General features: G+C 49.8%; 1 protein-coding gene across 3 annotated transcripts in view; it reads right to left on the minus strand.

Moving 5' to 3' along the window:
• Nucleotides 1–873: 873 nt before the first annotated feature.
• SMPD4 (sphingomyelin phosphodiesterase 4) overlaps nucleotides 874–24,710 on the minus strand; it is a 91,375-nt gene continuing 67,538 nt past the window's right edge. For 2 of the 3 annotated variants that reach the window (XM_075321770.1, XM_075321762.1), the window contains 2 exons: nucleotides 1,419–1,547; nucleotides 874–1,281 (listed from right to left, as the gene is read on the minus strand). In XM_075321770.1, the coding sequence (XP_075177885.1) occupies nucleotides 961–1,281; nucleotides 1,419–1,547 (450 nt within the window). In that variant the 3' untranslated portion in view covers nucleotides 874–960. Of the gene's footprint in view, nucleotides 1,282–1,418; nucleotides 1,548–11,615; nucleotides 13,206–24,710 lie in introns of those variants that run through there. The other variant, XM_075321779.1, reaches the window with a different exon arrangement.

Consider the following 24,710-nt stretch of genomic DNA (forward strand, 5'->3'; position numbering starts at 1 on the left):
TTCCACTTTCTCATGTACCATAGTCATAGGAGACAAGGAAATACAGTGAAAGATGGCCCAGGTATTAAGGGGTTGAGGCGGCTTTTTTTTTTTTATTTTGCCTTAAATACAAGTCATTATACAGGAAAAATCTTTTTAAAAATGTTTGCTGTAAAATCCATTTATCTTTGGTTTTGTATGTTTTGTCAGTATGTCAAAGAGGAGTAATACTCTGATAACATTGTTTCCGGCAGCAACCTGGGAGTCAGAGATGCAACCAGGTGTCCCCCTCCATGCTGTTTACATCCATTTCAGCGATTTTCCTGCTGTGCCAGCCCTGCTCGAGTTTCCCATTGACTTCCATTATACTCATCACTCGAATCAAACAATCGAGTGTTCGACCTACTCCGTTTGAGCATTTTAGTGCTCGCTCATCACTAGTGTTAACTCTTGCGAAAGAATAGATTACAGATATAAAAAAGTGTGACTAAGGCACACATTTTTGATCATGTTCTGGAATGGAACATTTTCTAAAATATCTAACCCATTTTCAAATGGTTAAACATCCACTGAATACACAAATAACTTTTTTAGAAACTATTTTTTTTTTTTTTTTAACTGGAACGAAATCTTGTACAATGCAAGTAAATAGGATTTTAACAAACTGCATTCAGCAGAAAAAAACCCCACATTGGTTTGGTGTGGATTTTCCCATCTGTTCTGAATTGCATAAACGTAAATAAAGACAGGAAAATCACACAGAAATTGACAACAAGAGTTATGCATACAAATTTCAAGGGTAGTTCTTTAGCGTTTTGTATCTACACAGTGCCTGAACTGAGGCTCAAAGTGCAATTAGAGTACTTTCCATAGCAAATTCACAAACCACATACATAAAGTGTTGATTTTATTTGTGAGCACTGGTTTTACTTTAAAATACATTGTCTACGGCATTAAAAAAAATTATATTTAAAAAAGGCATCAATCTTGGTGTGGTCTACGGTGGTCAGTGATAAAAGTCATGATCACTGCATAGAAAACATATACAAAAAGAAGGAAGAGTGTACAGCATACGGGTCCCATAAACGACATGCTGCAGCATACAAAGTAGAAAAGAACCAAATACATCAGGACTCGATAATTGGCAAGGAATCGCAGCCGTACTCGGGGAATTGTTGGGTCGTAGGTATTACTGGATGGCATGGGGCTCATTCTTGCAGTGGGCCTGCTGATCAGATGATAACTACAAAACCTTCCTAAGAAGTCTGGTCTTTTGCATAGTGAAGCCAACGTACTGCCAAACTGAAAGACAATGAAATGACAGATGAAAAACAAATCATGAATAAACATCAAAATATAAGTTCTAAACACCAGTACCCAAAACTGAACTGGGATGACAATTCTGACAGTGGGAAACCAACACTAAAATGTAACCTTACCCTTTCATTTAAAACACTGGAAAGTTGGTAGAGGAATCGCACTAGTGTAGCATTCTCATAGCTGCGGATGGGCTGGAGCTCAGGATCACCGTAGTACTGGATGTCAAACTTGCGTAATCCATTTATCATCTGAAATAACAAAAACAAAGAGCCTTTTTGTCACATAGTGCAGGATGAATGGAGGAAAAAAGTATTCACAACTATTAGGCTATGTACCCACGGGAGCTCGCACCTGCGGATATATCTGCAGCTACGGCCGCAGGTTTCCCGCAGCTACTCGCCAGAATCCGCAGCTATTTTTAGCTGCGGTAGTACAGCGAGATAGCTGCGGTAAACCTGCGGAAAACCTGCGCAAGTCCCGGCCCTATATCCATAGTGGAGGGCCGGAATTTCCGCAGGTAATTCCGCAGAAATAATTGACATGCAATTACGTGAGGCTCCGCAGCACTTATCCGCAGCCGCACGTATCCGCAGCATGGACACAGCACTCCCCATGTCCCATAGGATAACATGGGGAGTGTCTGTACATGCTAAAACCTGCAGATTTATCTTGAAAATCCAGAAAATCTGCAGACAAATCCGCAGGTTTAATCTCCCGTGCGCACATAGCCTAAAACCTCTTTGCTGTTTAAGATTTTGCGCCAGGTAGTGAGTACATGTAACTTTATTTTCCTTCCTATAGTAAATTTATGGCATAGGCCTATGTATGCTCAATCTTGGTATACAGTAGAGCTCTAGGGCCGTACTACCCACAATTGGTTCAAGTTAGTGGCTTTGGGCATTAAGAGTCGCTATCAGCCTTGTCATGCTGTTTTTTTGTTTAAATTAAAATAGTGTCCTCTGAGTTTACACATTTTGCAGATTGTCAATAGTTTAAGGTCTAGGATACACGGCGAGTAAAACGGTCTGAGTGGAATGTGATAAAAAAAAAAAAAAAAAAAAAAATCACATTTCCACCAGGACCCATGTTATTCCCATCTGCAATTATTCTCCCTGCCCTAATTGGACCGAGAAAACAGTCGCAGCATGCTACTGGGAGGTGGAATCCGATCCGTTTTCACTTGCACCCATAGAAGTCCATGGGTGGGAGAGAAACATCGCATTGCACTCGGATGACACCAGAGTGCAGTGCGATAATCGCATCAGCTGGCATTGGAGGAGGTAGGAAGATTAATCCCTCCCTCTCCGCCACAGTGCCCGCCTTCTCCTCCGCAGCTGTGATCCAATCGCATCACAGTGGCATGACACTCTGCTTACACTCACAGCACAGTGGAAACCGAGAGTCGCATCTGATGCACTCACATCGAACGTGACACCAGTCTAACCCTTTCACAACCAGGCGATTTTCCATTTTTGTTTTTTCCTCCCCTTCTTTCAAGAGCTATAACTTTATTATTTTTCCGTCAATATAGCCATATGAGCCCTTACTTTTTTTTGCAGGAAGAGTTGTACTTTTGAATGACACTATTTACTCTGCCCCATATTGTACAGGAAATTTTTTATTATTGTTCACTATGAGGTAAAACTGACCTGGCATTATGATTCTCCAGGTCAGTACGAGTTCATATATACCAAACATGTATGGTTTCTTTTAAATGTACCGTATTTTTCGGACTATAAGACGCACCCTGATTTTAGAGGAGGAAAATGGGAAAATAAAATTTTAAGCAAAAAATGTGGTCATGACACACTTATGGGGCAATGTCCTGCTCACATACTCCCCAGGCTGCTCACATACTCCCCAGGCTGCTCACATACTCCCCAGGCTGCTCACATACTCCCCAGGCTGCTCACATACTCCCCAGGCTGCTCACATACCCCCCATTGCTGCTCACATACCCCCCATTGCTGCTCACATACTCCCCATTGCTGCTCACATACTCCCCATTGCTGCTCATATACTCCCCATTGCTGCTCATATACTCCCCAGGCTGTTCATATACTCCCCAGGCTGTTCATATACTCCCCAGGCTGCTCATAACAAACCCCTATCCTGCTCATATACTCCCCAGGCTGCTCATATACCGTACTCCCCAGGCTGCTCATAATAAACCCCTATCCTGCTCATATACCCCCATCATCCTGGTGTATGGCCGCATCCTGTGCCACATAAAAAAAAATAAAAAAATAAAACGTTCATACTCACCTTACCTCACTCCCTGCAGCACCGCTCTTCTTACCGTCTATGTCAGTGGCAGCGCCGCTAAGTGGAGCCGTCCCCGTTCTCCTGCAGCATCGCAATCTCCTCCTGTCTGTCCCGTGTGGACACGTGCGCACAGCGATGACGTCATCGCTGTGCGCAGCGCTAGTCTCCACGCAAGTCGGCTGACCGGAGGAGATCACGGAGCTGCAGGGGAACGGTGAGTAATGTGTATTGATTCACTGCACCCCGCGCTGATGATGATGCGCGGGGAGCAGTGAATACAGCCACACATGATCACTCCAGGCTGTAGTTGCCAGCGGTGATCATGCCAGCCAGCTGTTTATCCCCCGCCCATCATCCCGCCCACCTGTCAGTGCCAGCTTCAGCGCTGAGGGATGATAGGCGTGCATATTAAATGAGCGGGTCCACGTGGTCACGGCAGGCTGCTACAGCCTGCTCGTGCCCCCGATGACCCGCTCCACTGCAGCACCCTCATTCCCCGCAGCCCTGTATTCAGACCATAAGATGCCCCCCCCACTTTCCCCCAACATTTGGGGGAAAAAAAGTGCATCTTATGGTCCGAAAAATACAGCAAGTGGTAAAAAAAAAAATTCAGAGATTTGCAAAAAAAAAGAATTGCGCTTTTGTTGCCATTTTCCAGCACACATAACATTCTAATTTTGTGTTATCTGGGTGAGAGCTTATTTTTTGTACCTTGAGCTGACATTTTTAATTAGACCATTTTTGGGTTGATAAACGGATTTTTGTGTACTCACCGTAAAATCGTTTTCTCTTAGCCATCATTGGGGGACACAGGACCATGGGTGTTATGCTGCCTATCCATAGGAGGACACTAAGTAGATGCAAAAGCATAGCTCCTCCTCTGCAGTATACACCCCCTGGCCGGGCCAGGCAACCTCAGTTTTAGTACACAAGCAGTAGGAGAAAAAAAACAGTAAAAACTTCTCAACAGAGGAACATGAGAAAAGAAGAGTCATAAGCAAATAAGGTACTGAGAGAACCAAGGCCCAACAGGGTGGGTGCTGTGTCCCCCAATGATGGCTAAGAGAAAACGATTTTACGGTGAGTACACAAAAATCCGTTTTTCTCAGACGCCTCATTGGGGGACACAGGACCATGGGACGTCCTAAAGCAGTCCATGGGTGGGAAACATAAAAGAAGACAACACAACCCAAGGACTAGGAACCAGTCCCAGACAGCCTGGAGCGCCTACTGAGAGAGGTGCTCTACTGCCGTTTGCAGAATTTTCCTACCCAGATTTACCTCAGTTGAAACCTGGGTATGGACTCTGTAATGCTTTGAAAACGTATGTAGGCTAGACCAGGTCGCAGCCTTACACACCTGTTCCACTGAAGCCTGAATGGCCCACGAAGCACCATCTGCTCGCATGGAATGAGCCCGCAGCCCACTAGGAATGGGCTTGAGTTGCAAGCGGTAGACTTCCTGGATCGCAAAGCGAATCCAGCGAGCCAGAGTCGCCTTTGAAGCTGCCTGTCCCTTCTTAGGCCCCTTAGGAATGACGAACAAAAAAAAAAAGAGTCCGTTTTCCTAAAGGGGGCTGTCCTGGATATGTAATATCTGAGAGCTCTGACGAGGTCTAACGAATGCAGAGACCTTTCCACCCTATGAACCGGGTGTGGACAAAAGGAAGGCAGAACAATGTCCTCGTTCAAATGAAACGGGGTAAGAACCTTTGGAAGGAAATCCGGAAGGGGGCGCAGAACCACCTTGTCCTGGTGAAAGATCAGGAAAGGCTCGCGGCAAGAGAATGCGGCTAGTTCCGAAACCCGTCTGATGGACGTAATTGCCACCAGGAATGTTACCTTCCAGGACAGAAGAGCAAGGGAGGATTCCTTGAGGGGTTCAAAGGGAAACCTCTGGAGACCGTCCAGAACGAGGTTGAGGTCCCATAGTTCCAGTGGCCGTTTGTATGGGGGAACTATATGGGAAACGCCCTGGAGGAAGGTCTTGACTTGCGGTTTTTGAGCCAGGCGGCATTGGTAGAAGATTGAGAGCGCTGAGACCTGCACTTTAAGGGAACTGAAAGCCAACCCCGCTTGCAAGCCAGACTGTAGAAAGTCAAGAATTCTGGGGAAGGCCAGAGGCATAGGCTGGACGTTAGTTTCTCTGCACCATGAAAGGAAGATTTTCCACGTACGGTGGTAAATGCGGGATGAAGCAGGCTTTCGGGCGCCGATCATGGTGGAACTAACTGCGGGGGAGAATCCCGCTCTTGTTAATACCCAGGTCTCAATGGCCATGCCGTCAGCTTCAGGGCTCTGGAATTCGGATGGGAAATGGGCCCTTGGGTCAGCAAGTCTGGGATGTCTGGAAGGCGCCACGGTGCGTCTGTGAGCATTTGTACTAATTCGGCGTACCAGGCGTGCCTGGGCCAGTCCGGTGCTATCAGTATCACCGGGACTCCCTCTGCCTTGATCTTCCTGATTACCCGCAGCAGCAGGGGTAGAGGTGGAAATATGTAAGGCAGGTGGAATTCGTGCCAGGAGCAGACTAGAGCATCCGCGCCGATGGACTGCGGGTCGCGTGACCTGGCTATGAACGCGGGTACCTTTGCATTCAACCTTGAGGCCATTAGGTCCACGTCTGGTGTGCCCCAGCGAGTGCAGATGTGTAGAAACACATCTGGGTGGAGAGACCATTCTCCGGCGGCCAGGCCTTGGCGACTTAGAAAGTCTGCTGCCCAGTTCTCTACCCCCGGTATGTGTACCGCTGATATCACTGATCCCGACGATTCGGCCCAGCTGAGGATCTTGTGGGCATCGAGATAAGCCGCTTTGCTGCGGGTGCCCCCCTGCCGATTGATATAGGCTACAGCTGTCGCATTGTCCGATTGGACTCTAATCTGACGACCCACTAGCAGAGGGCAGAACGCTCTGAGGCCGAGGAAGATCGCGCGGAGTTCCAGGATGTTTATGGGTAGGAAAGACTCCTGGGGCGTCCAACGTCCTTGAGCAGTGTGGTGCCGGTACACTGCTTCCCAGCCTAAGAGGCTGGCGTCCGTGGTCAGGACCAGCCAGTTCACTGGGAGAAAAGATCTCCCCTTCGATAGGGATGAGGACTGAAGCCACCAGCGGAGTGCGTACCTGACTGAAGGCGTCAGGTGAAGATGTCTGTCCAGGGAGAAGGGGCTCTTGTCCCAGGCCGCTAGAAGGGCTAGCTGCAGTGGGCGGAGGTGCAGTTGATATTCAAGAGAAGCCACAGCCACACCATGATTTACCAAAAAAACATGTGACAGTATAGTGCAACCATAATGTTCACAACAACTGGATGGGGACTAGGACAAGTCGTTATACTTATGTACAAACAGGAGAAAATTACGACCAAAGTCCAAGGTACAAAAGTGAAAAACTTTATTGAGTGGATAGGTGCGGAGCGGCACAGAACAAGTGTGGACATCGGCAGGTGATCACTAAATATTAGGGATCTTACCCAACTGCTGACAGATCATTAACAAATCCATACATGTGGTACATAACAATTACATATGAAACACAATTTACATATATGCGATCAAGAAGTCAGCAGTCCTCCAGGAAAAACATGTAAACTACTGGGCATCAAAGAACAAGGGTCCCAATCTAAGATAGATTACCTCCTATAGAGATCATGGCAACCGTGTACACTAAGTGTTCAACACTAAGATTGTAGATGTAGGTTGCACAGTGTGCAAGGTGAGGAGTGGAGGAGGGACCCTGGCGCACCAGACGCCAAAGGGACAATAGATAATTCAGAGCGTCAATATTACCTGGAAAGGAGTGGTGATCAGCACAGGGCCTGTGTCAAACCCGACGGCCGTTTCGGCTATGAAGCCTTCGTCAGCCCCTGTGACGGCCGTCGGGTTGGACACAGGTGCCGAAGTAGTCATGAGGGGGAAAACGTTGTGGCCGAGTCTCCCTAGTCCTGGACTGTTTCGGTCTAGGCTGCCATGACAAAGTGTGTTTCGGGGAGAGCTGAGAAGGTCGGTCCCTGCGTAGTCCGCGGCTGGTGGCGGGGACAGCACGGGATGTTGACCAACCAAATGAGCTCCGAAAGGAGCGGAACGAGGACTGTGGACGTCTGGTGAAGGACGTCCTGGACTTCAGCTGGGAGAGGGAGGTACTCTTTCCTCCCATGGCGTCAGAAATTAGCTTGTCCAGACGTTTGCCAAACAATCGGTCTGGAAAAAAGGGAAGGCCCGTGAGAGACTTCTTGGAGGCAGAGTCCGCTCGCCATTGTCGGAGCCAGAGAGCTCTACGGATGGCTATGGTATTTGAGGCGGCAAACGCTGCTCAGGTAGCAGCGTCCATGGAGGCCTGAATGAGGTACTCCGCCGCAGCGGCAATTTGAGCTGTTACCTCTGTGAAGGTATGAGTGAACTGGGATTCCTCAAGCGAAGTGTTAAGGGTTTCTGCCCAGACCGAGATCGCCTTTGCGACCCACACAGCGGCAAAGGAGGGCGAGAGGGAGGAACCCGCAGCCTCAAAAGCAGAGCGGGCGAGGTGCTCCACCTGTCTGTCTGTCGGGTCCTTGATGGAGGAACCATCGGGTAAAGACAGGAGCGTCTTTGTGGTAAGGCGGGAGACTGGGGGGTCGACCGAGGGCGGATCTGCCCAGCCCTTAGGGGCAGGTGAGGCAAAAGGGTACCGGGACTCCATGAGTTTTCGGTTACCGAAGCGCCTGTCAGGCTTCTCCCTTTGCTTTGTGAGGATATCCTGAAACTCTGGGTGATCAGCAAAAACTTTTTGGGGTTTCCTTGCCCTCTTAAAGGAGACCGCATGGTCAGTGGTAGTGGATGGGGGATCCTCCACATGCAGAGTTTGGTTGATTGCTGCGATTAGGGAGTCTGATGCAGTTTGATCATCTGGGGAGGCTGAAACCAGCATTCTCCCTCCTCCAGCTCTTCAGAAGCCGTGGAGCGTGTGGGAGAGCCTGCCCTGTGTGCTCCCGAGGGAGAGCCCGCTGGAGACAGCCGGCAGTGTGCTTTTTTCCTGATCCCTGCAACCGGTGAAGCATGTGCCCGGATTACCTCAGAAGGATCCTTAATAGGGGTATCTTCAGGCTGCGTTCCGTCCAGGGACCCAGAAGGGTGTGGAGGACGACATTGCATAGCCAGCACCAGGTTCTGTGACAGTTTTTCCATGGATTGGGACAGAAACTGTGCCCATTCCGGTGGGCTGGGAGCCCTAGGCTCTGGGCTGACTGTTGCGGCGGTGGTGGCAGGGAGGTCTTTGTGTTTACGTGGTAGCTCAGCGTGGCAGGCAGTGCAGGCTGAATAATAGACTATGTGGGCCTTAGCACTCTTAGTGCCCTTAGAATTCTGCATGTTCCTAATAGGAGTATGCCAGGAGGGGGAGCAATGCTCAGCAGAGCTAAAAGTGAAGCAAGCACCTCACCAGAATCAGCCGATGGCCCTGTCCTCAGGAAGGATTAAGCTCTATGGAGATCTTAGCATGCTTTCCGGGGGGGGGGGCATGCCGCGGGGGGCGGGGCTTAGCACTAAAAGAGCGCGAAGATGAAGTCAGTGTGCCCCCCCTGCTGTGGGTGGTAAAAAACGGCAGGAAGGGAGCTTCTGATAGTTTTCCTCCCTCCCCTCCAGTCAGCACACAGCTTGTCACTGGTGGTTATCAGCCGGCTTTTCTGCTAGAGCAAATAAACAGATCAAATAAACAGCGCGAGTCCCTGAGCCCTGGGCCCTCCCCCTGCCACCGGGAAATTATCTGCAGGACTTTCTGCAAACAGGAGTGACTTCCTCCCTCCTCAAGCCAGCAAGTTAGAGAAAAGTTAACACTGTGTGTGCAGGATCCTTGGGGCTCTCCTCCTTGCACTCAGCAAGGGACTTTCTCATAATAAATACTGTAAATGTCCTGGGAGGCTTCCCTGCAGCGTCTTTTCTCCCTTTGTCTGGGAAACCAGTCAGGGGGATCTCACCTTAAAACACTGCTTCAGTCCAGGCAGTGAAAATAGCAGAGTCAGCTTGCTGTGTCCGGTCACACCGGTGCCATATTCAACTCAGAGCCTGCAAAGACGGGCTGAGGAAATGGAGCCATATTCAACTCAGAGCCTGCAAAGAGGGGCTGAGGTATTGGGCTATAGGGGCACAGGCCTCTACCCTGGGCTTTGGAAAATCGGTGTCTGTGGAACCCGTCGTCCAGCCCAGGATCCAGCGTCGCAGGAAGGGGTACGTGGAGGCGACACTCCACGTTCCCGCCCGTTGATGGTAGTGGGAGATCGGTCCCAAAAGGAAACCGTCGCCCTCAAAAAATAACAAACCTTGAAAGGAAGTGCCTCCTACAGACACTAAACTAAAACTGAGGTTGCCTGGCCCGGCCAGGGGGTGTATACTGCAGAGGAGGAGCTATGCTTTTGCATCTACTTAGTGTCCTCCTATGGATAGGCAGCATAACACCCATGGTCCTGTGTCCCCCAATGAGGCGTCAGAGAAATGATGTTTTGATTGCCTCTTACGGAATTTTATTGCAATGTTGCGGTGACTCAAAACGTAATTCTGGGGGTTTGATTTTTTTTTGTCATTCCACCCTTTACCGATCAGATAAATTTATTTTATATTTTGATATATTGGGCATTTCTGAATACGGCGATAACAAATGTGTATTTTTTTAAATAAGGCAAAAAAAGAGAATTTTGTTTACTTACCGTAAATTCTTTTTCTTGTAGTTCCGACATGGGAGACCCAGACCATGGGGTGTATAGCTAGCGCCTCCGGAGGACACACAAAGTACTACACTCAAACGTGTAGCTCCTCCCTCCGGGCTATATACACTCCCTGGATGACAATCTACCCAGTTCAGTGCAAAAGCTGAAGGAGGACATCCACCCATAAGTAGAGATAGAGTAAAACTCGGCAAAACCAGAACTCTGTCTACTAACAACAGCCGGTGAAACACACGGAACAAAAAACTGCCAACAGGCAACAGGGAGGGTGCTGGGTCTCCCATGTCGGAACTACAAGAAAAAGAATTTACGGTAAGTAAACAAAATTATCTTTTTCTTTATCATTCCTTCCATGGGAGACCCAGACCATGGGACGTTCCAAAGCAGTCCATGGGTGGGAAATAAACCAAACTGAGAAGTAGGCAAAACCTAACTTCACAAATGGGCGACAGCCGCCTGAAGGATGCGTCTGCCCAAGCTCGCATCTGCCGAAGCATGAGCATGCACTTGGTAGTGCTTCGAAAAAGTGTGCAGACTGGACCAAGTGGCAGCCTGACACACCTGCTGAGCCGTAGCCTGGTGCCTGAAAGCCCAGGAGGCACCGACAGCTCTGGTCGAGTGCGCCTTAATCCCCGGCGGGGGAGGCACCTGAGAACACTGGTAGGCATCGGCGATAGCTGACCTAATCCAACGAGCTAGGGTCGGTTTAGAAGCAGAGAGACCCTTGCGCTGACCCGTGGTTAGCACAAAAAGTGAGGTGCACCGCCGAAAAATGGCGGTGCGTGACACATAGATTCGGAGCGCCTGCACCAAATCCAAGGTGTGCAACGCCTTCTCAAAGCGATGCACAGGGGCTGGACAAAGAGAGGGCAATGAAATGTCCTGGTTAAGGTGGAAGGAAGACACCACCTTAGGGAGAAAGTCCGGAGTCGGACGAAGAACCACCTTGTCTTGGTGAAACACCAAAAAGGGGGATTCCGAAGAAAGCGCAGCCAAATCAGAAACTCTCCTAAGAGAAGTTATGGCTACTAGAAAGACAACTTTCTGTGAAAGTCTAGACAAAGGAACCTCCCTGAGAGGCTCAAAAGGGGGTTTCTGTAAGGCCGTGAGGACCAGATTAAGGTCCCAGGGATCCAAGGGCCGCCGGTAAGGAGGGATGATGTGAGATGCGCCCTGCATGAAGGTGCGCACCTGAGCCAGTCGGGCGATACACCGCTGGAACAATACCGACAAAGCCGACACCTGTCCCTTGAGGGAATTGAGGGACAGACCTAACTGTAGACCTTTTATCACCACAAGAACCATTAGGGACGGTGTTTTACCTAAAAAGCTAGACTTTATTTTTTTCATATAAAAAAATATATATATATTAACAGTTACATGTGTCAAGCAAGGTTGTAATCACACTGGACATGTCAACATACTCATATTATACCAGTAACTCCACATTACCGCAACTATCACTGGAGGAAAATACTGTTTATGTAACTAAACTCAATCAAATCACTGTTACCATTTTCCCTGGCATCTATATTCCAATTTTCACAAATATAATTAATTCTACCTGAACAATGCTGAATGATGCCAACAACAACGAAAGTGAAACCTGGATAATTATTTTGCCAGCAGGGTAACTCCCAGTAACCGGGCGTCCCCGCTGCTAGACATTGTTTCCCCAAAAGGATTAATACAGCCCACGGTAATGTAGAGATACACTGACCTGACTTAGTACTGGTGTGACCGTCCGTTGTCCCAACGCGCGTTTCCCTACTTCTTCAGGGGACGTGTGTGCATAATGTTGAAAGAAGCGCCCTTTAATAGTGGTGCCGGAGCCTCTAGGTAACGCCCATCCAATGGCGTATATCCGGCCCGCCTCTCAAAGTGACGCGCTGCCCAGTCAAAATCCCATCCTGTAAACCTAAGGGAGTACGTGTGGCCCGCCCACTTCCGGTGACGCGGATACGGGATCTCCTTGCCATATAGGTATATGACGCGAATATGGCCCACCCCCAATCGTGACGCGGACATGGGGAGTTACGTGCGGCCCGCCCACTTCTGGTGACGCGGATTCTGGAGTCCCCTTACCATGTAAATGTATGACGCAAATGTAGCCCGCCCCCAATCATGACGCGGACCCGTCTGTACCTCCAGGTCCATCATAGCCCTCTCCCCGTTCCGGTGGTTGGAGCGCACTCTGCGTGTCAGCCACCACGGTATTCCTACCATGGTAACCAACCACAACACAGGGCGCTGCAAGATTATCACAACATCGGAGTGGGCACCCGGTAGGTCAGAAAGGGCCGCGTACAGGGGATCATGTGCCGTATGTTCGTGAAAAGTGAGACGTGCCTAACCTACAAATCAGACCTAATGTTACAATACATCTAATCTTCCATACTGGTGATAACCATACCCTCCCTATGCTCTTCATCAAGGGAACCATCTCACAGGACGAAGGGATAGGACGGGGCGGGCAGAAAGAGAAGGTCAAGTGGGACAAGACAGAGACCGGACAGGGGGCCGCAGAAAAGACGCAGGAAAGGGGAATTATGAAGGATGTTTTACCAATGCATACGCAATCATATGCAGAGAAGCGGGGCAAGGCAGAAAAGGAACAAGGAAGCAAAACAAAACAGAAAGGCCCTAGAAGGAGACACTGGGACAGGAAGGGTTGTAAACGCTGTTGTATAGACACATGAAAAATCCTAAAAAGAGACTTTTCATGCGATTTGTGTCCCCAAAAGTCACATAACGAATACTGCATCCACAGCCAAAAACCACATTATATAATAGTAAATTTCGAGAGTTTTCTTCATGGGTGGTAATCCAGTTTCATCCCCAGATATTCGTCATAAATCTTAAGAAGTCTTCCATTTTCACTCCAGGTAACCAACCAGTTCTTAAAAACTTCTTTCCGGCCTCAGCTCCAATTTCAAGGAGGATAAAGTCCGCTGCAACAATAACAAAAACACTTAATTAACACTTGTTACAGACTTCACCCAATACATTACCACATTGGCTTCCCCATAGGATTTACCTAAAGAGAGGCTCCTGAAAACACTAAGCGCTACTTGCTGTCACTACATATACGTCAATAATATCCTAATCATCTAAAAACAAGGCATTAAAAAGGAGGGTACTGTGTAGACCCTCGATTCCCATATTACTCTAAAAAGGAATTAAAGCCAAAATGTTCGTTTAGACCATGAGGCGATACAGTACCCAACTTGAAAATCCATTGGCTTTCCAGACGGGCAAGTGCCTTCCCAATGTCGCCACCTCTTGGGCCCAGATTAATTTGGTCAATCGCTTTTATCCTCAGAGAACGAGGGTTACATTGATGGAATCTCTGAAAATGTCTGGGGATAGACTTAAGATGTTCCCCTTCTTTCGCTGTCTTGGCCTTTTCTATGTCCCTTACGTGTTCCCTTACCCGTATTTTTAATTCCCGTGTTGTTAGACCCACGTATTTAAGATCACAGGGACATTCTGCCAAGTAGACCACATTTTTAGAGGCACATGTAAGATGAATTCTTATATCATATACTTTTGTTTCCTTACTGCCTTCAAAGGAGGATGATCTATCCATATTCAAACACCCTTTACACATATTACAAGGGAAAAAACCCGGATTTAAATTCAACGGGTTTATTCTGATTTTCTGATGATGGCTATGGACGAGCAGATCCTTCAAATTTCTGCTACGTCTAGCCGTTACTTTAGGGTAATCCGGAATACAATCCCTCAAAATAGGGTCTGATTTCAAGATGTTCCAATGCCGTTTCAAAATGGATAGAAATCCCCCCCATTGGTTATGGAAGGTAGTAATCAACCGAATGGGTTGGTCCTGCTTAACTTTTGGACCTGTATATAGAAGGGCATCCCTCGTGGTCTCATTAGCCCTTCTAAACCCCCTTTTGATCCATCTCCTACTATATCCCCTATGTAGGAATCGATCCCTTAATTCCCCAGCTTGGTGATCAAAGTCTTCTTGTTTGGAGCAAATTCTTTTAGTTCTAATGAATTGGGAGATAGGGATTCCCTTCAAAGTGGATTGAGGGTGACAAGATGTTGCATGGAGTAATGTGTTTGTTGCTGTTTCTTTCCTGAAAACATTTGTCATGAGATCACCCTCCTCAGTGGCTATGACCCTTAGATCCAAAAATTCCACTTCACGGCCGAACCTATAAGAGAGTCTAATATTTCTATTGTTATTGTTTAATTTTCCCATGAACCGATGTAATTCGTCTTCACAACCCTCCCAGACAAACCAGATGTCGTCGATGTATCTGATCCAATTCTGGACCAGACACACCGACTCCACCGGGTCAGCCTGGAAGATGTCTCTCTCCCATAGACCCAAAAAGAGGTTCGCGTAAGATGGGGCGCATGACGCTCCCATCGCCGTCCCCTGAGTTTGGACAAACATCTCATCCTGAAACATAAAACAATTATGCGTCAGAATGAATCTCAATAGATCCAGAATCAGGTGAATAAGTTCTGGATCCAAACTCGTAGCCTGTAGAAAAAAGGAACTGGCTTCTAGTCCATAAAATAAAGTCTAGCTTTTTAGGTAAAACACCGTCCCTAATGGTTCTTGTGGTGATAAAGTGTTTTTGGTGTAAAACCTAAGTATGAGGGTCATAGAATTTGGACAATTGATGTACATGTTCTGGTATCTGTTTTATTACAGAGGGGTGTCCAGTTTATCCACAATGGATTTTAAGGCCAAGGAACAATCCTGGCGAACGAAAGCAACCAATGTGTTCAAGCAGGGGTCATCGGTTTTAATTGATTCTCGTATTACCAATAAGGAGAGCCTGATATCTTATAAAAATTTGACTCATAAAAAAATGAAGGTGTGGTGGACCAACATCTCTTTGGAGAATTATTTAGAATCTAAGATTGTCCCTAGGGGCTTGAGGATACAAACCTATCCCACTTTCCCCCTAGAAGATGAGGTACTCACGAAAAGATGGATGGAGGCGGCCCTTGATTGCTCAAATAAATTTATACAGATTATTATGGATAAAAACATCAAGGTTTTGGAACAACTAGATAAGGATATTGGTGATTTAGAGAAAAAAATGGAACAACAGATGGATGAAGGCAACTTAAAGAAATTCTTTAATGAATTGGATAAAGATCTTGAAAAATGGGAAGGAGACATAAGCCAATTAAAAGGAAAAAAATTTCATAGAGATGTGGGTGATTTTAATTCTAATAGAATATTCAGATGGCAAATTCAAAAACAAGCTGGAATTAGATATGAAGCACAACAATTACAAGCTTCTGCCTCCTCAATAACTTCAATGAGTGAGGGTGAAACATCTTCAGTGGAGAGTGAACCGTGGGAAGGACGTAGCCTCCGGAGCAAATTTGGGAAAACAATAAATCAATCTAAAATTTACCATCATCAAGGCTTTCAAAGAGATGACCGGCTTAAGGTAATCAACCTTTCTACTCGTACCCTGACTGATACTCAGCTACGGGTGTTGGAGAGGGGGCTGTCTTTTGCTCCATCTAACACGATGGATGTTTTTACTATTACTAAGGATGTGCATCTCTTTGCTCGGAGGCTAATTTTGAAACGTTTCTTCCACCGTTCTGCTCCAGGAGAACATGTTCTTACAGAAAAAGAACAGGAAGCACTATCAGTCCTAACATCCCTAGCGGAGGAAGGTGAAGTACGGGAGGAGACAGAGGATGTAAGTATTCCAGATGGCGATTTGGGAGTAGTGGTGGGTGGAATACCCTCACATTTATATCTGAAATCCAAGACTTTCCCCCCCCTGTCAACATGCCCGGCCATAGACGTTTTTGTAAAAATGGTCACGAGTGATATTGAAAAATTCAAAGGAAAATCCCAAGGGCCGTTCAACCTATCTTTTGAAGAGAGACGGGCCTTACAGGATATGAAGACATGGTCAGATGTGACCTTTAAACCAGCAGATAAAGGGGGGAATCTGGTTATTTGGCCCAACGCCCAATATGAGATTCAGGCTCACAAAATTTTACATAACATTACTTGTTATAGAAAATTAAAATATAATCCTACTCAAGATTTCCAGAGGGAGCTGACCAGGATCTTAGATCGGGCGGTGGAACAAGGCACCATTACTAATAGACTGAGGGAAGGAATTTTGAGACTAAATCCACGAATGCCGACCTTCTATCTATTACCGAAACTCCACAAAAATCCATTAGATCCCCCCGGTAGGCCCATTGTGTCGGGCAATGGGGGTTTGAACGAGCCTGTATGTGACTTTGTAGAATTTTACTTAAAGACGTTGGTCGAAGCTTTACCGTCTCATATAAAGGATACAACGGCAGCCCTACAGAGATTTGATAATTTAAATATAGGAAGGACAGCTCTGATGGTGGTGGCCGACGTAGAGGCTCTATATTCATCTATTAAGCATCAAGATGGACTAGAAGCCAGTTCCTTTTTTCTACAGGCTACGAGTTTGGATCCAGAACTTATTCACCTGATTCTGGATCTATTGAGATTCATTCTGACGCATAATTGTTTTATGTTTCAGGATGAGATGTTTGTCCAAACTCAGGGGACGGCGATGGGAGCGTCATGCGCCCCATCTTACGCGAACCTCTTTTTGGGTCTATGGGAGAGAGACATCTTCCAGGCTGACCCGGTGGAGTCGGTGTGTCTGGTCCAGAATTGGATCAGATACATCGACGACATCTGGTTTGTCTGGGAGGGTTGTGAAGACGAATTACATCGGTTCATGGGAAAATTAAACAATAACAATAGAAATATTAGACTCTCTTATAGGTTCGGCCGTGAAGTGGAATTTTTGGATCTAAGGGTCATAGCCACTGAGGAGGGTGATCTCATGACAAATGTTTTCAGGAAAGAAACAGCAACAAACACATTACTCCATGCAACATCTTGTCACCCTCAATCCACTTTGAAGGGAATCCCTATCTCCCAATTCATTAGAACTAAAAGAATTTGCTCCAAACAAGAAGACTTTGATCACCAAGCTGGGGAATTAAGGGATCGATTCCTACATAGGGGATATAGTAGGAGATGGATCAAAAGGGGGTTTAGAAGGGCTAATGAGACCACGAGGGATGCCCTTCTATATACAGGTCCAAAAGTTAAGCAGGACCAACCCATTCGGTTGATTACTACCTTCCATAACCAATGGGGGGGATTTCTATCCATTTTGAAACGGCATTGGAACATCTTGAAATCAGACCCTATTTTGAGGGATTGTATTCCGGATTACCCTAAAGTAACGGCTAGACGTAGCAGAAATTTGAAGGATCTGCTCGTCCATAGCCATCATCAGAAAATCAGAATAAACCCGTTGAATTTAAATCCGGGTTTTTTCCCTTGTAATATGTGTAAAGGGTGTTTGAATATGGATAGATCATCCTCCTTTGAAGGCAGTAAGGAAACAAAAGTATATGATATAAGAATTCATCTTACATGTGTGTGAGGTAAATCCGGAGAGATGACGATAAATCATGATATTCAAGTATGTCAGGAAGCCCTCTCCTGGTGTCAACCCCCCTTTCCCCCACACAACTGGTTTAGCAACAAACTCCATGGCCATGTCCTGTGATATGGAAATTAGGTGGCTTTGGGACAATGGACACAGGATGACTCCCTGCCGTCACCCTGTAGTAGGAGCTGCTATCTAATTAGCAAGGCTCTGGAAATAGCCAGACAGAACGACTCCAGTAAAAAATGGTTCATATCTCGCAAGCCATATTTCCGATAAATATGGCAACCATAAAAATGGTGTCTCCGCATGTGGACGATGCCGGCACCCCCTTTTTATGGGAACAGGACATTGGGAAATGCCCCAGGCGTGATATCAGCCAATGGGGAACTGGCAGACAGGTCATGAGTCCCCTCGTTCTGTAGCTAAATTCATAACTGTCACAATGAGAGCATTGGCGTCTGCCTACGACGCTCCCAGGCAAAGTTATAGCCAAAATCCCCTTTGCTGGATAATTCTGATCCATGCAGGGGGAGTGGCAGTGCTCCCTCTGAGGTCACTAAGGTAGGAGGGGACCTGGATCTGCCCAGGTTGATAACCCTACTTCGGCCATTTTCCAGCGTTCTCCTGCTCGGGGGCCTGGTTGGGACAGACCTGTGAGAGAGTTCCTGGAAACCTGGTCTACAGCGCCCCCCTGTGGCCAGACACACAAGGTAACTGATGTAATTGTATACCTGTTTGTAACCCATGCTTTATCTGTAACTGTACTCTGACATAACTGTATATTCTGTAGATTCCCTATTGTATATATTGTAGTTTCTAGTGTGCTTTAGGCGATTAAATTATATAATTAATCTTGGGCTGTTCTGTTATCTCGATCTTGAATCCCACGTCTGTGTGTTCGGCTAATAGTTACCGTGAAGCGGTTGGTGGCAGCGAGTTGTGCCAAGGATTATTGTGGGGAGGCCAGTGAGATTCGGGAAGATATTATATATTCCGCCCGCGGAGGTCGGGGGAATATATACCTTACTCTCACCGGGGACCCTTCAATAATCGGCATAAGTAGTATAGCGGCCTCCTTGCTTATTGTCGGGCAATTCCATAATTGGCCTGACTATAAGAGGGGCGCTAGAGAGCGCGTCACGTGCTCTGTCTGTCGGTCGGGAGGTATAAAGGAGGGTTGACTCCTGCTTGTTACCCCCCGATTGTGACGTACTGGTAGCCAGCGCGGGGGATTTCTGAGTGACCCCCCCGGTGGTTTGTGACATATTGGTGGCATAGCGGTGGGATCGAGATAATAGTGTGTGTGAGTGTGAGACCCATACTCCCAGACACTAAAGACTGCCTGCAGCAGCTGTGGCTGCTGGGGTCTTCAGACCAGCTCAACACTAGAGTGTCAGAGTGCAGATACTGTAAGGTGTGTGGAGGCATCAGGTGTCAGTTCTGTGTCAGTGACCAAAAGTCTGCAAGAATGGCTGATGGCACCAGGAGCAGAGCTATGCAACTGGCCAATGCTAAAGCAGGAGCCGAAGAGAGGGAGGACGGTGCTGTGGACAGCAATGAGGAGGTTGCCCACGAGTCCTCCAGGAGCTCGACGCCAGAAAACCGTTCTGCCGAGGACATTGCGCAACCTGGCACTGCTGGACAAGATGAGGAGGAGCTCACCCAAGGTTCCTCAACGAGCCAGACGCCAGCCCTCCGCTCTGCAATGGACAGTGAAGCACCAGGCTCCGCAGCGGGCCGCAGATCACCACGTGCCATTCCACCGAGCCTGGGAGGCTCGGATAGCCTTCTTCAAATGGCTATGGCCCTACGCCAGGCTGGAGACCGGGAGGGCTACAAGGAACTCATGGCCGAGCGTGAGCGGCAAGCAGCGCGTGAAGAGCGCCAGGCAGAGCGTGACTACCAGCTGCAGCTAGCTCAGCTCCGGCCCTCATCAGCCACACGTGACCTTCGAGACACCAAACTTCCAAAGGTCCGTGTTGAGGACTTCCCAGTGCTGGAGAAGGATGGAGACTTGGACTCTTTCTTGACTGCTTTTGAACGGACTTGCTTGCAGCATCATCTGAACAAGGACCAGTGGGCCAAATACCTGACCCCCCGTTTAAGGGGTAAGGCCCTGGATGTCCTTGGGGACTTGCCTGCTGAGGCAGATCAGGGCTACGACACCATCAAGCGGGCCCTGATCCAACAGTACAACCTCACTCCAGAGTCCTACCGCAAGAAGTTCCGGAGCCTACAGAAGGGACCAAAGGACTCCTGGGCTGACCACAGGCGGGCACTTGCCCGAGCTGCCGACCACTGGACCCAAGGCCTGCAGCTTTCCACCGGACCGGAGATCCTGGACTTGTTCATCACGGAGCAACTCTTGTGGAACTGCCCTGAGGATCTCCGCCAGTTCATCCGAGACCAGAAGCCAAAGGGATCCACGGCTACAGCTGCCCTGGCAGATGACTACACCAACAATCGGGCTCCTGAGGCCAGGAGAGCAGCCACCAGCAGCACCTGGAGAGGGGGTAAGATGAACTCTGCGACTGCCCCACCTGCCCCTAGACTGCAGGGGGTGTCCCCCTCAACTCCCCTCTCCAGGCCCGTGGCAGAACCAAGACGGTGCCACCAGTGCAACCTACCTGGACACTTCAAGGCCATGTGCCCTCAGCGTCCCAAGGCCCCGGCTCCGTCCCCGTCCCAAGGGCCGCCCAAGGTGTATTGTGTGGGTGGGGGTGGTGGTAGGTCCCTGGACAGCTTCCAACCTGTCACCGTCGGCCAGTCTGTGACCATAGGACTGCGAGACAGCGCCTCGGAGGTGACTCTGGTGCGGCCTGAGATGGTGTCCCCCCAAGACTTGATCCCTGGAAAAACCCTCGCTGTCTCCGGGATTGGAGGCATTGACCCGGCGCTGCCTGTTGCTGACATTTATGTGGACTGGGGCGCAGGGCGAGGGGTGAGGGAGGTGGGGGTAACTGATCGGATCCCTGCAAACGTGCTACTTGGGACAGATTTGGGGCAAATAACCTCCCAGTTTGGCCCCGCCCCAAAGGCTGAACCTTCAGCCAGTGCTGACATGACTCCTGACAATGTTAATGTGTTATCTATGAATGATGTAAGGGAGGAGGGAGTGAACTCTGATATTTCTGCTTGCACAGACACCATAGACACACACACAGCTGCAGCTGTGACAGGGGAGGGGGTCAGAGAAAGGTGTGACAATGCCTCTACAAGTAATCAGCCTGTGAGCTGGGATCTGTTGCCCTCTGCAGGGATAAGCAGAGAGCAGGGTGCTGCAGGGGGAGGACCAGTGTGTGGGGTGGGGGCTACCACAGCAAATGTGGGGTCCCCAGAGATTTCACACCGGGGTTCTGTTGCTGCAGGAGGGGAACAGGCAGGTGAGATTGGGGCCGGTCCAGGAGCGGAAGTGCTCCCAGGTAAGATCTCGGTGCAGGGTTCCCCCACAACCGGGGTGTCAGGAAGCCAGGTAGGTCTGCCTGAACCGGCGACTTGGTCAGGAACGGAGGAGGAGCAGGCACGACCCACGGTCGCAGCGGCTGTGGCCGCTGTCACCCGCAGTGGGAGTGCTGGAAGCCAAGGGGCCTCCCGGAGGTCCGATAGCTCTTCCCCTTCTGACCAAGTGGCAGCCGAGTCAGGTGGAGGCCAGGACACAGGTCCCGGGGTACTGACCGAAGATGTGACAGTCTCGTCGATTCTGGCCACATCTGGTCAGGGGTTTCAGGCAGCGTTAGAAGCTGACGACAGCCTGAAAGCTCTAAAGGAGCAGGCGGCACAGCCTCCCTCGGACTCGGACCCGGAGCGAGTGGTCTGGGACCAAGGACTGCTGTACCGGGCCACGGTCCAGCAGGGTTCACCGGAGGCGTGGCCCAGGGACCGACAGTTGGTGGTACCCTATCCGTTCCGGACGGAGTTGTTGCGGATCGCACATGAGATTCCGATGGCCGGACACCTAGGGATCGCTAAGACCAAGGCCAGGTTAAACCAGCATTTCTACTGGCCAAAAATGGGGGCCGATGTGGCTGCCTACTGCCGTTCGTGTGAAACCTGTCAGAGAGTGGGGAAGGCGGGGCCACACCCCAAAGCCCCACTAGTATCTCTGCCAATCAGCGATGAGCCTTTCAGGAGGGTGGCTGTGGATCTGGTCGGCCCGCTGGCCATCCCCAGCAGCTCCGGGAAACGCTTCATACTGACGGTAGTGGACTATGCCACCCGGTACCCAGAAGCAGTGGCCTTGTCGTCCATTCGGGCTGACAAGGTGGCCACCGCATTGCTGGAGATTTTCTCCCGAGTGGGTTTTCCCCAGGAAATGCTCACTGACCGGGGGACCCAATTCATGTCCCAGCTGATGGAGGCCCTCTGTAAGCAAGTCCAGGTGCGACATCTGGTGGCCAGCCCGTACCATCCACAGACTAATGGCCTGTGCGAGCGGTTCAATGGCACCTTAAAGCAGATGCTTAAGATGTTGGTCGACTCCCATGGGCGTGACTGGGAGCGGTATCTCCCACACCTGTTATTTGCTTACCGGGAGGTTCCACAGGCCTCAACAGGATTCTCACCGTTTGAGCTCCTGTACGGGCGACGTGTGCGGGGCCCCCTGGCTCTGGTGAAAGAGGCTTGGGAAGGGGATTTGGCCACCCCTGGAGTGTCGGTTATCGAGTATGTCATGCGCTTCCGGGACAAAATGCAGGCCTTGACGCAACTGGTACACGACAATATGGCTCAAGCCCAGGCCGATCAGAAGCGTTGGTACGACCAGAACGCTTGTGAGAGGACCTACCAAGTGGGTCAAGAGGTGTGGGTACTGGTCCCCGTACCACAGGACAAGCTTCAGGCAGCCTGGGAAGGCCCATACCTCGTGTACCAGCAGCTCAACCCTGTGACGTACCTGGTCACCCTGGACCCTGCCCGTGGAAGGCGGAAGCCCTTCCATGTGAACATGATGAAGGCACATCATGAGCGGGAGGCATGTGCGCTCCCCGTGTGCAACCTGCCCGAGGAGGGAGAAGCGGAAACCCTCTTGGATATGCTAGCCCAGGTTAGGGCAGGCGGATCCATTGAGGATGTGGAGGTTGGCCACCAGCTCTTGGAGGACCAACGGTCCCAGCTGTGGGCCACCCTACACCCCTTCCGGGGGTTGTTTACCAACCAGCCCGGAAGGACTGACTTGGCTGTCCATCACGTGGACACTGGGGATCATCCCCCGATCCGGCGTTCAGCATATCGGGTCTCCCTGGAGGTGCAGCAACACATGCGCCAGGAGATTGACGAGATGCTGGAGCTGGGGGTGATCCAGGCATCCAACAGCGCTTGGGCCTCGCCTGTAGTCCTCGTCCCTAAGAAGGACCGAACCACTCGGTTCTGCGTGGACTACAGGGGGCTCAATGCTGTCACGGTCGCCGATGCGTACCCAATGCCACGCATCGATGACCTGCTCGATCAGTTGGCCGGGGCTCAGTACCTGACCATCATGGATCTGAGCCGGGGATATTGGCAGATCCCCCTGACTCCCAAGGCCAGGGAACGCTCTGCCTTTATTACCCCATTTGGACTGTACGAGTCCACGGTGATGCCATTCGGGATGAGGAATGCCCCTGCCACTTTCCAGCGGATGGTCAACACCCTGCTCAAGGGACTTGAAGGGTACGCGGCCGCGTACCTGGATGACATTGCCGTCTTCAGTCCCACCTGGGAGGACCACCTAGAGCATCTAGCACAGGTGCTCAGGCGGATCCACCGGGCAGGTTTGACCATCAAGCCGGGAAAGTGTCAGCTGGCCATGAGCGAGGTCCAGTACCTCGGTCACCGGGTAGGCGGGGGAACACTGAAGCCCGAGCCTGAGAAAGTGGAGGCCATCGCATCCTGGCCCACCCCCAGGACCAAGAAGCAGGTGATGTCCTTCTTGGGGACCGCTGGGTACTATAGGAGGTTTGTTCCATGCTATAGTAGCCTGGCAAAGCCCTTGACGGACCTCACCAAGAAGAAGCTGCCCTCTGCAGTCGATTGGACAGTGGACTGCGAGACAGCCTTCCGGGCCCTAAAGGACGCCCTGTCCAGCCCGCCCGTGCTACAGGCAGCCGACTTCACGCGGCCGTTTGTAGTACAGACCGACGCCAGTGACTTCGGCCTCGGTGCGGTGCTCAGCCAGGTGGACTCTGCGAGCCAAGAGCACCCGGTCTTGTACCTGAGCAGGAAGCTGTTACCAAGGGAAGTTGCCTATTCCACGATGGAGAAGGAGTGCCTGGCCATAGTGTGGGCCCTGCAGCGTCTGCAACCCTATCTATACGGGCGCCACTTCATCGTGGAGACGGACCACAATCCCCTCAGCTGGTTGCACACCGTCTCTGGGACGAATGGGCGATTGTTGCGATGGAGCCTTGCGCTCCAGCAATACAACTTCACCATTCGCCACAAAAGGGGCCGTGACCACGGTAACGCAGACGGGCTGTCCCAACAAGGAGAGGTCGCGGACGGGCGCACGGGGGAACACCGGAGTGTGCTGCCCCCTAGCGCCCTCAAAAGGGGGGAGGTGTGAGGTAAATCCGGAGAGATGACGATAAATCATGATATTCAAGTATGTCAGGAAGCCCTCTCCTGGTGTCAACCCCCCTTTCCCCCACACAACTGGTTTAGCAACAAACTCCATGGCCATGTCCTGTGATATGGAAATTAGGTGGCTTTGGGACAATGGACACAGGATGACTCCCTGCCGTCACCCTGTAGTAGGAGCTGCTATCTAATTAGCAAGGCTCTGGAAATAGCCAGACAGAACGACTCCAGTAAAAAATGGTTCATATCTCGCAAGCCATATTTCCGATAAATATGGCAACCATAAAAATGGTGTCTCCGCATGTGGACGATGCCGGCACCCCCTTTTTATGGGAACAGGACATTGGGAAATGCCCCAGGCGTGATATCAGCCAATGGGGAACTGGCAGACAGGTCATGAGTCCCCTCGTTCTGTAGCTAAATTCATAA

The sequence above is a fragment of the Anomaloglossus baeobatrachus genome, chromosome 1 (assembly GCF_048569485.1).
Source record: "Anomaloglossus baeobatrachus isolate aAnoBae1 chromosome 1, aAnoBae1.hap1, whole genome shotgun sequence".
Lineage (NCBI taxonomy): Eukaryota > Metazoa > Chordata > Amphibia > Anura > Aromobatidae > Anomaloglossus > Anomaloglossus baeobatrachus.